This window comes from Notolabrus celidotus, chromosome 22, assembly GCF_009762535.1.
Source record: "Notolabrus celidotus isolate fNotCel1 chromosome 22, fNotCel1.pri, whole genome shotgun sequence".
Taxonomy (NCBI): Eukaryota; Metazoa; Chordata; class Actinopteri; order Labriformes; family Labridae; genus Notolabrus; species Notolabrus celidotus.
The window spans coordinates 27,426,473-27,438,437 of NC_048293.1; the positions used below are offsets into that span (position 1 = coordinate 27,426,473).

An 11,965-nucleotide genomic window follows, 5' to 3' on the forward strand; every position below is an offset into this window, starting at 1 on the left:
CAGAACACAGACAGAAAGAATCAGCTCCTCATCACGTGAGTTCACCAGTTAAAAAACTTTAATTTAGTCATCATAAAACACGTCGCTTCACAACTGCTCTTCACAATCAGAAGTTTGGAAATAAGGCAGACTCAATCGGAATGACAGAAAACAAAAGTCAAACACATCGACCCGACGACGACCACGACAGGACTCCTCAAACCTCCGTCTCTACACAGCCTCAACACGAGCAGACGTCCCTCTCTCTGAGGACGCCTGGATTCACAGAGTCTGAACTGGATCAGGTCTGTTAGGTGGGACTGAATGTTAGAGAAGTTATTGCATTAAAAAAGATCAAACTAACATCGAGGACTTCATCGTGACCTGTGAGGAACAACGAGAGGACATGCTCAGATTAAAGTTTAGACTCAGCAGGTTTACGATGTTTTACTTTGAGAGGCGGCTCCTGTCGGCCAATCAGACGTCAGTATTTAGAGTGATAATGATGCAAAGAGATAAATCCTAACCTTCAATACAAATAAAATAACTTAGACGTGTTTAAACTGAACTTAAAGCTCCTGTGAGGAGTTTTTAACTCTGTATCAAACAGACTGAACTTCAACCTGTCGTCTCTGTGATCTAACGAAAACCAAACTGAATCTGCTGAGTGAGACATCTGACTGTTAGAAGAACCAAGGAGGAAATTTATACCCAAAAAACAGCTTCTTCAAATGTGAAGATTAAAATCAGAGGAGAGATGTAAGGTGTTGTTTTGTCCACAGGAGGGCGCCAAAGTTGAAAACTGAACATTCCTTACAGGAGCTTTACTTTTGAACATTTATTCTGTTAATCTGTCGTAAATTAACCGTATATGTTTCTGTAACTGTCCTGTGAAAACCACGAATCTACAAGTCTTTCAGGAGCAGCAGGAAACAGACCGTACTTTGTTTTAAACTGTTTGTCCACTCCGTGCATGAATATATATCAACCTGTAATTTAACCCATAACATTTTTGATATGCTGATGCATTTAAAGGTTTTCAGAGAGCGTTCAGAGGTGTCAGCTGTCCAAGTTAGACGGATCAGGAGGGAATATTCAAAGGGTTTCAGGTTTTAAAGGCAAAGAAAACAGCAGAAGAGAACTTTAAACTAAAAAAAGAAAAACTAGCCATGTCCAACTTTTAAAGGATAAAGACTAGAAGTATTGGACAGAGGAGAACTCGTGTTGTTGTTGTATTAAGGTGGACTTACAGAAAAGTAGAACCGTTCCTGTGAGGAGAATTTGAACTTTTTTAACCCCTAAAGAAAAGAGAAGTGAAGAGGTTTGCAGACACGTGGTTTTCACTGAGCAGGATTCTTAAACTGAGCTGTAACAGACCAGTCTCTCTCTCTCTCTCTGTCTCTCTCACACACGTTTGTTTTTACTGCAAAGCTTCGACATGTTTATAAATCTTGCAGGACTACATGACGTACTTTATATGAATGAAGTTCTGGACGTTTGAACTCTCAGGAAAAGTAGCTTTGTGATCAGCTTCTTACTCAGGATGATGGACTCTGGTTTAGGCCGATGAATTCCAAAGTAAACGTGGTTTGATCAACTTTACGAACGCTGCAATGCAAGACAACTCATCTGCAGTCGTTCTGTTTAAAGCTCCAGTGAGGGGCTTTGAGTTTGTGTGGATTTTGGCACCCCCTCGTGGACAAAGTCTGACTCTAATCTCTTGATGTAAACCCCAAAAAGTGAAAACAGTGAGTCTTCAGCGTGATCCTCTGACATCGACCCCCTCTCAGCGGTTTCAGGCATCAAAAATCAAATCCAGAACAGTGAGTCTTGTTGTTGATGGTTTTGTTTGTTTTTGTAGCTCATAAAGACTCCTCACTGTTTATTTCAGTCTGTTTCACAACGGGCTAAAAACTCCCCACAGGAGCTTTAATTTATCACTCTAACAATGTTTAAGAAAGAGAAGAAATAGAGAGACTTCTGCCTCTTCTGCAGAATTAAATGTTGTTTTCTTGTCTCCTTTTCTTTTGGACTTCTGAAGATTTAAGACTTCCACCTGGACTCGTTCTTCAGATGTCAGATATTCAGAGATAAAACAATCTGCAGATAAATGAAATAAAAAGTGAGCTACAGCCTGCGGCACATCAACACGTGGACCCTGAATCATTTCAAAGGTGTTCAGTGAGGGAGAGACGGAGACGTCGAGCCTCAGCAGGGGTTTAGATAAAGCACGTAACAGGCCCGACATGCCAGAATGTAAAGCAACAAAGTGAAGAGTTTGTACAAACATAAGAGCGTCCCTTTAAAAAAAAAACAGAAGAAGAAACCGTGAGGCAGAAGCCGGCCTGCATGTGACCCGCCCTCCTCTCCTCATCCTGTGACCTGGAATCATCAACAAGTCCAGTAAAAGTTTTAATGTACACATAAAACAGAGACGACTCCTCAGACAGCTTCAAAGATCCAGTCCAGAAAGATAAAAAATGAAAGTGTGAGTCAGCAGTTCTGTCGCACACCAAGAGGTCATGATGATTGTGAAAGGAAGCAGTTACTCTGTACAGACATTTACACACAGGTGAGCCCTGCAGGGAGGCGTGACACAGGAGATCCACAGAAGCCTGATCGCTCTGACTCGTCCACCTGCTGCTGCTGTAGTGACGCTGAGACGAAGGCTGCGTTCAAGAGCGACTCATGCGTGTGATTATTGCTCAGGGATGATTCTTCAGAAGAGGGAGGAACAAAATAAAAGATTGAGAATTTACTGATGGTCCCTAAACGTTACGATTCATTTAATGCCGTCTGTGGGGAAACCAGCTGAGCTACCCTCCACCTCTAGAAGCTTATAACACTCTAACAACTCTACACCGCACAACTTGTATTTATACGAACGACTCTGCAGGAGAAACAGGACAGGAAAGCAGCGATTAAACGGACGTTACGATACATCAAGGTGCGTCTTTTCCTGACGGAGGCTACATGATCGTGTGAGCGTTTAACTTCATGATGTTTTCTTTCTCTCAGGACTCAAACTGCTCGTCGACTTCTGTCAGGAAAAGGAAAAGTCTGAGCTGATCTCTGAGCCCGCTGTGCAAAAAGAAAAAAGAGGATTTGTTGGGAATGAAATTAAATCAGGAGCGTTTCCTTCAAACTGTGACGCCTGCTCTTCAGGTCCCCCTCTCTTCTTACTAATATGGCACTTTGACGATCAGTTTGGACTGTCCCTAAGACTCTTAACCGCTTTAATATTAGTCAAAAAAAAAAGCTTGACTCAACACGCTCTAAATCTCAGCTGTGCAACTATCATCTGGTTCCACATGTGGTGAGATCAGGGTCGGTTCTTGGATCTCAAACGAGCAGGATGAAGCGACACTGAAACTCCACGGTGATGTAAATGAACAGAGCGATCACATCCTGGTTCTTGAACTGGTTTCTGATGGGATGAGTGGACTCAAACAGCAGCTGAAGAGATGCTTCCTCTTCAGATTAAACACCATTCTCTGTTTTCAGGTCCCTTTGAGTCCCAACACGTCCTGAAACGAGCAGCAGTCTGGTCCACGAGGTCCAGGACACCAACAATAAGACATTTAGATCCGCCCCCCCCGATGTTTGAAGTCTTTCTTTGTTCTCCCTGTACACCGTCCTACATCCGTCCTGAGCCGGGCTTTAATGGTGGTGACCGACAGACAGCACCAGAGGAATGAGGCAACCCAGAACCAGAGCTCCCACCTCCAGCTTGCTCAGTCCTTTTCCTCCGTTCCCTCCTGAGGGAGCGTGGCTGTGGCCGCCGCCGCCCACCTCGGGGAGGACGTGGACTGTGGCGACGTAGAGGAAGGTGCCGGCGGAGAAGAGCATGGCCACACCGGTGGCGTTGATGTCTGAGAGAGCCTCCTTACTGCTCTGAAAGGAGAAACAAGAAGAAACAATGTGAGGAGAGATGTTGAATTATTCTTCCTTTAAACGTTTCATTTGATGCCTCGACTGTTTTCAGGATTCAGAGTCACTGAGAGGAGCTTTAACTGATGCTGAAGCCTCTTTAAGACCTGCAGAGTAAAAGTTAGATTATTTCTTTACACTGAGTGTTGGGGTTGCATTCTCTGTGGGATGATCTGCTTTTATTTCTTTAGACTAAAGTAAAACCCTGACAGTGATTGGAGGAAGTCTATCAGACATATGAGAAGAAATCAAGAAGGAGGAATCAACACGGGACTTCCACCAGGTCCGTGTCCGGTCCGTCTCTGATCCGCTGTGGTCCGGCTCCGTTCTCTCTCGCGTTCGTCAACACCCACCGGTTGCAGGACCGCCGGACAGCTGGAGTCATGTGACCGAGGTTTCCCCACTGTAATCACTGAATCAAGGATTCTCCTCCTCCTCCTCTCCTCATCCATGTTGTCTTTCTGGTCCTCTGAAAACCTCTGACCTGTTGACTCCAGGCCTGGCTCCGCTCATCATGACTTTGGTTTGTTGTTGTAGTTAAGTGAAATACGATCTGGTGATAACACAGAGTGTTTTATTCTGAAAATTAACCGGATGTTTTCATTTTGTTTTGATGAAACCTGACTTCCTGTCCCGCTCCATCTGCTCTGCTGAGATTGATGCGTCGTGCTCCGGCATCTGGCACAAATAGAAGTCTTGAGTATCTGATCCGGATCAGAGATGCAGCCGGAACGCAACGGAGCGGATCCAGTGGAAGTTAACACATTGACTAGAATAGAAACCTATCAGATCTGGTGCTGTGACGGATTAGAGACGGATCTGGTGGAATTTGTCCGTAAGATTTTCCTGAAATAACAACATGTAAATATTTACCTGACTGAGGCCTAAGAAGGTGAGCATAGCGAGGACGGGTGCAGCCAAGGCGAAGACCAGGAGATGTTTACGGATGCGGTTTCTCTCGAGACCGGCGTGCATCAGGAACGACACGAGGCCGAACGCTGCTGGAGCCTGCAGGGGGGACGGAGAGGGAGAGTTCACAACCATACAAACTGACTCACCTGATGAGCCTGTTCTCTGTGTTTCATATGGATCAACTCGTGCTTTAATTATCTGAGTCTTTGCATCTTGCATTTCTACGACACACCCCGTAAAGCAACACATTAAAAACAGCTGTTATGTTACGTCTTCTTTCATCCGCCGTCCCTTAATACAAACAAAAGACGTCTAAAGGTCCACAGTTATGAACACACCTGGTTGTTTTCCTGTAAATGTGATAACTAAACTCTGAGACTAAATTAAAGTAGTATTAAGATCACAGCCTTCGTTACCTTGTGCAGCATGATGGCTACGAAGACAATGAGCTGAACGCTGGTCTGAGAGGTGGAGGCAGCGGCTCCTAACGCCACACCGTCCGCTGGAGATGAGAGACGCAGTTTAATACACCTTCAGCAAACAGAACTGACACACCTTTAAACACTTTATTAGTCATTTTAAACTTCTAAAGTAAAGCTGTTGTCTCATCATGTATACAAAGAGAGCCAGTGCTCTGGAGTTTTTTAAAATAACTCATAAAATCAAGGTGTGAAAGAGGAATGACAGCTTTGGCACTAAGAAAATTTAAGAGGATATCTAAAGGACTCTTCTAAGTGGATGCATATTCTCTATTTTGCAGAAGTGAAGCTAGTTTGTTAAAGACGTATTCAGGATCAGACCAACCTGCAGCATGGACCACAAGACCCAGAGTGGTGGTGATTTTAGAGGAGGTGGTCCTGGCTGACTCTGGATCTAAAGCAGAAACAGAAAGACAGAAAACTTTAGAGGGACGACTCAGGACTAGGATCAGAACAGACTTTTATAGGACGAGTATTTGTATGCATACAAGGATTAGCTTCTCATATTTTTCATTGGTCATAATGTTCTTAGAAAAGACCTCAGCTGATAGAAGATACCCTGCAACTTTGCTTTCAGAGGCAGTCCAACGTGGAATCTTAAATATCAGTCATGTGAAGATTATTCAGACTAATAATTGGTAACTGGAAGCCACGAATCAGGCCCCGCCTCCCAGATCTTTGGTGTGTGTCCAGTCTTATACGATACTGTCACTTTAAGAATACATGATTGGTGTTACACGTTTATTTACGACTGCATGACTGATTGAAGAGTCCATCAGAGTGACGGTCTGTAAAAGGGAACAGTTCTAGTGTCTGTAAATGTATAAAGGAAGAGCTCAGTGATGATAAGAGAGCAGCCTTTCCACTCTGAGTGAGATCTTGTTGGATCGTGTTAAATGTTGGCAGACTTGGTTCACAGTTTTCGGAGCATTAGCTGCTCAAATAAAAAGCCCTGAAACTGGAGCATGAGTGAGTCTGTGAAGACAGACTCTGCAGCCGAGCCATCTGGATGTGTGCTGGCTCGAATTTAACGAAATGATTTTCTGCAAGAGGAGATTTACTCCTGATGAGGCTAATGACGACGCTCAGGACAGATATTTAATAAACCTGTGTGCTGCTCCTCTATGAGTGTAAGGATGTGCTCTCTCTCTCCTGTACTGACCCTCGGTGCTGTGAACGTGGGAGCTGCCGATCTGGTCCACCAGCAGCATGAAGACGAAGCCCAGGACCAGGGAGACCCCGATGCAGGCGTGGAGCTGCTCGTGACTGTGCTCGTGCTCGGCTCCGGCACTCAGGGCGGCTTCACCTTCCACTTTCGCTTCAGATGCTACTAAGACTCCAACCTGGCCTTGAGGGTGGTGTCCACCTGCAGAGAAGAGGTCAGAGGTCAGAGGTCAGAGGGAGATAGTTTCGTGACTTCACTTCAGTTCTGATTCTTCTAAATGCTTACTCTTCAGTTTGATCATGTTGTATTTTTACAAACGTCACAGAGCTATCCGCTCTTTTGTTCAAAGTCTGATGATTCATGACTTCTCGTTTTATTTGCTGACTCTGTGAAACACTCTTTAACAAAACTCCTCTTTAAACAAAGACTATTATTATCCTTCTTATACTAACTTCTCAGCACAAATATCACAAACGCATGAAGCATTCTTTTCAGACACAGAAGAACGAGTAAATGCAGATGATCTCTGTACAAACGTGTGTTTGACGAGTTCTGTTACGTAAGAGTTACAGACGTCAGCTGGTTGTTCTTCCTCACAGGACGAACTTTGCTCTTTTTTAAGAGTTCAAACTGGACGATGTACGTATATGTGTATGTATGCTCTTTGTGTGTTTCTGGCCTGGGGCTCTCAAAGAGCAAACAGCATTAAAGGATTCAAAGAGAGCGTTTGTTTGTCCTTACTAAATTGAGTACAGCAGAGATCTGATGTGGAGGCGTTTAAGGTTCAGTGTCTTTAACCTCAGAACGTTTGTAAAGTTCAAACTCCTGTAGGTATCGATCATCACCTGTGGAACATCTGAACAGGCTGCTACTGTGAAACTAGCGGCTACTTGATCCACAAGGGAAGCAGCTAGTTTTCAAACCCTAATCCGATCACTGACTGTCACAAATGTTTGAATATTTGAAGCACCAGTGACGAATTTTCACGACACCTCTGAACTTGTCTCTGATTTTGTGCAAGTTTTGATTCCCAATCTAAAAATCTCACCCTGCTGTCTGTCAACACACGAGCACATCCATCCGTCAGTCAGTCAGTCAGTCAGTCAGTCAGTCAGTCAGTCAGTCAGTCAGTCAGTGTGAATCTCTGCTGTAGAAATTGTAAACAAAGGCTGCTCCTTCAGCACACTGTAAATCATTCTGTCTGACACCTTCTCTGCTGATTTTTACAAGCATCAAACACAGCGGTCCAGAAATTCATCCTCACTGCTGATGCTCGTTTACTAGAAGAGGAGCTTCAAATATCACGTCATTGATTCATTGCTTGATTTTAAAGGGAACTTTCACCACCTTTCCTGCAGCGGTCCAATCATAGTTGATAAATAAAGATAAAGACGAAGTTCTTCCTGGCTGTAGATTTTAAAGTTTCACTCATCAGATTTGAGAACATCTGCAGGAAGTGGATGCATTTTGAACACCATGAATATACTCATTAGATAGCGAGCGATCAGGTTGAAGTTTCCCTTTCATAGAGCTGCCTGTAAACTAACATTAAAGAAGAGTGAGTGAATCCTCTAAAAACTAACACCAGGTAAGTCTGATGTTTACTCTGTTTCGATTTGTTTCGATCAACAGTTAAACCAGAAAGCCAAACACCGTCCGGATGCTTCTCACTTTAACAGGATGGTTTTGATTTTTGGAGCGAGGTTGTGTGAGGTACTCGTCAATAGTGAGCGCGTCACCCACAGAGGGTGCAGGTCAGCTCGGCCCGACTAACCGGAGAACAAGCACGGATGTTAGGCTATGAACCGCAGCAGACCGGGTCAACCGTTACGGGTAATTTAGCTCCTTTTAAGAAACGTGACAGAGACGTAACATCTCCTGAACTTAAGAAGATCACTTTGAAGATTTGTTTTGGCACTAGTCTGAACTCCTCTGCCTGCAGTGCAGTGATCAGCTGATTTATAAGGAGCTGACTTGAATAAAGTGTTGAACAGTGACCGTTTTAAACTACTTTTTTTTTAGATAATCCAAAGCAACAAATGCTGGACATCAAAAACAAACATTAATTTGTTGGGGTTTTTTTTGTCTCTTCTGGAGCCTGCAGGCCGATCAGCTGATCAGTGTGCTTCAAAGGGAGGAACATGCATGAGAAACAAAGCGGCTTTCTGACGGCATAGCTTGCTGAAAAATGTCTAAATATAGCTTAATTTCTTAAAATGTTCTACTAGCTACATGGTTGCCTGCCAATCAAGTCAGCCATGCCCTTATTTGGGCAAAACTTGCAAGTTTAATATCTTTTAAGTTATTAATACATTCACCCCGTACAGTGTGTGCTGATAGAGAAATGAGCTATTCAAACCTAAACTGTTTTTTTGAACCAGGCTGTAAACATGTTTATTTCTGCTGTAAAGATCGTCTCTTTTGAATGGGTGTGTGTGTGGTTTCCTGTGTTTCTGCAGCCAGCCTCAAGCTTATACTCGAGGAACTTCAGTTTTTGGCACTTCCACATGGGCTTCATATTTTAGGACCGGAGGTTGCTGCTTGCATACGACCCATTTCTGTGATTTCTTGTAATAAAAAGGTGAACCTCTGAGATAGACACTCCTCTGTTTAACTTCACCTTCAAGTATTTCTTCATAAAGTGCGTGGACCCCCTCAGGAATGATGACGGCCAGCGCAGTACCACACAGCAGCCCGGCTCCCAGCACCGTGATCAGCTTCAGCTTCTCCTGGAGACACAGAAACACACACACACACACACATCTTCAGGAAAGATTATCTTTGTTTTTAATCCTTGAAAACACAAGATAGAGTGGAAAGCTTGATAACATCACAGAGCCGGTGATGTAATCAAAGGTACCGGCAGCAAAGATTAACCTTAAAGTCACAGTGGGTTTGGAAATGTCAGATCCTGCCTTTCTTTTGAGGCCAAGAAGATACGGGCTGCTGCCATTTTGAGTCTGTGCTGCTTTATTGTGATGTTTTATAATACATGCAGACCTCTTCTCATGGAGCACTCAGGTTTATCACTGATTGCTGAATAGACAGAAACATACACTCTTTGCTGTCAGTACTCTTACATACCGTACCGTCTCTTCCAAAGGTCAGCAGTGATGGGTGGAAAAGGTGATTGAGTTTCCTGCTCCTTTTTCTTGAAATACCTGAGGGACCGGTCTCATTGGATGCTTTTAAGGTGATGTCAAATGACCCAGAGGCAGCAGAATTATTGGTGTGTCATATTTATGTCATCACTGGTTTCACTAAACGTATTATCGTCACACATCTTGTTGTATTTAAGCATGTATGGTAGGATAGGTGGTATACCGGTTTCATTAACTTCACTCACTTTGTTTTTTAAATTCTAATCTCACTATTTACTTCAGGTCATATCCCTACCGTTAATATATCACTGCTCATTGTTTGTTGTGATCTGCGTTAACTGTGCTGATGCCTATCTTGATCAGGTCACTCTTATAAAACTACATTTCTTATCTCAACAAGTTTCTTCTGTTTGAATCCATATTTGATATAATAATGATTGTGCTTTACTTTTTTATCTTATCTTTTTATGTATTTTAATCACCTCTTGTGTTTTGTTTTTATGTATGGCTACAATTTGCCTATCTTGGCTAGGACACTCTTGAAAAATAGACTTCTAATCTTCTGGTTAAATACAGGTTAATGAATAAAACAAACACGAAAGTTACCAAAATCAAAACAGCAGAGAATCTAACTCCACTTATACTAGATGGATATGATAAATGTGATGTGGCTCTGCTGTATCAAAACTACAGTCTCCCAAAGAAGGATGACAAAGAGCACATATTTATCTTGCAGCATTCTTACTGTGTTTTTTTTTCATGCAGCAAATTCTGGAGAGCTTGTGCAAAAATGTGGCCCTTCAGGATGAGACAACATTCAGCTGCTGGAGAAGTCTGACAAATGTGATCGTTACCTGATATTAAAATTATTTCTTGAAACTATTTTAAATCTTTTTGGTTGTTGTAAAATCCTCTTCTGTTATTTGTTGTAAAAGTAACTTATATTCTGTCTTATTTCATTTAATGTTGTATCTATTAACACTTTTACAGAAAGTAAAACACTGTCAGCTTATAAAGACATGTGGAAAGCACTGATAACATCCCAGATGGATGTTTATTTATCTTAATTATAATGAGTAAAACATGATTTCCTTTTTGGCACAAAGAAAGAAAGAAAAACCACAGTTAAAGTTCTAATGCGTAAAGTGTTGATTAAGGTAGATTTGGCGCCCCCTGTGGACACATGAGTAAGTGCTGTTTCTTTGGTTTATGGTGTACATGTTGTACTTTCTAAATTATTCTTTTTTTAAATGTCATTCTGTTCTCTTTTAACAGTACAAAATAAATCCCAAAGACTCTTTAGTGTGCTGTTAACCACCTCGTTTGACACCTACCCTGTGTTGGAGGCTACACACATTAAATAAATATTAAATAGTAAAATGTGTTTAAAGTTGAAGGTCTGGTTTGTTGTTGTGGCTCATAAGAGGCATCAGCTTTAATTTCACTGCTTCATAACCTGCGAAAACTCCCCACAGTAGCTTTAACTCGCTCATATTGTACATGATTCCTCCTGACACACTTACCTCTGAGAAGTTGACTGCTAAAGGAATCGTCCCAGCCACATAACATCCCACCAGCATCGCCAGAGAGAGCAGACTGATGGAGCTGAAATCATCCATGACTGTTCTATGAGGCTAACCTGCTGCTAAGCTAAACCATCAAACCCGACTCCAGCTGAGCTCAGAACAGACTTCTCTTCGTGCTGGTTCGGGTTGATAACATGCCCTGCTGGTTAAAGACAGCTGTTGAATTAATGACCTCCTTCCTCTCTGCAGCTCGGCTCTCTGTCCAACACGTTAACACACACGGCCTCGACAACGTTAGCTTAACTGAGCTAACAGGCTAGCTGCAGGAATATCCGGCTCGAGCTTCACATTTAAAGATTTCAGACACGTGAAGGTTCAAATCCGACACCCTGCATCTCTTCTTCGAGCGTCACCTGTCCACAATAATACTGCAACTTCACCACTTCGTCAGCAGCAAGCTAGCAGGCTGGCTAACAGAACATCCTCTTGTTTGGTGCCGAGAGGAACTACTTCCGGGGTCAGAGGTCATCGACCTGTGGAGGAAGAACCTGCCACGTATCCGCGAGACCAGCTGGAGGAGGAAACGCAGGAGTGGTGTGACGTCATTCTGTGACATGAATAATAAACACAGACAGAAGTAAACAAATAAAAAATAAACACAGAAAGATGTAAACACAAAAATAATAACATGACACAAGTGTATATAAGTATATAAATATATAAATACATTCATATATAAATAATATAAAAATTGAGACCTACACATTTAGATGCTTGAAAATAAATAATAACTGCTAACTGAAAAAATAACTAGATAGACATATTTGAAGTTCGATAGGTTTGTAGATACATCATTAAATTAATTATATATAC

At 42.5% G+C, this 11,965-nt stretch overlaps 1 protein-coding gene across 1 annotated transcript; it reads right to left on the reverse strand.

Annotated features, from left to right (window-relative positions):
- Positions 1-40: 40 nt before the first annotated feature.
- Positions 41-11,645, reverse strand: slc39a9 (solute carrier family 39 member 9). Its single transcript, XM_034674575.1, has 7 exons — positions 11,090-11,645; positions 9,086-9,194; positions 6,463-6,666; positions 5,626-5,694; positions 5,238-5,323; positions 4,783-4,917; positions 41-3,873 (listed from the first exon to the last, which is right to left on the reverse strand). Exons 1-7 carry the CDS (start codon positions 11,183-11,185, stop codon positions 3,640-3,642), a joined length of 933 nt encoding a protein of 310 aa, XP_034530466.1. The 5' UTR covers positions 11,186-11,645; the 3' UTR covers positions 41-3,639.
- Positions 11,646-11,965: the final 320 nt, after the last annotated feature.

Excerpts from the sequence above, each read along its gene's own strand:
- slc39a9 (XM_034674575.1), bottom strand. The coding sequence starts at position 11,185 with ATGGATGATTTCAGCTCCATCAGTCTGCTCTCTCTGGCGATGCTGGTG. Across the intron at positions 5,324-5,625 it reads TCTTGTGGTCCATGCTGCAG|CGGACGGTGTGGCGTTAGGA; the intron begins GTTGGTCTGATC and ends TCTCATCTCCAG. Across the intron at positions 4,918-5,237 it reads TAGCCATCATGCTGCACAAG|GCTCCAGCAGCGTTCGGCCT; the intron begins GTAACGAAGGCT and ends TCCCCCCTGCAG.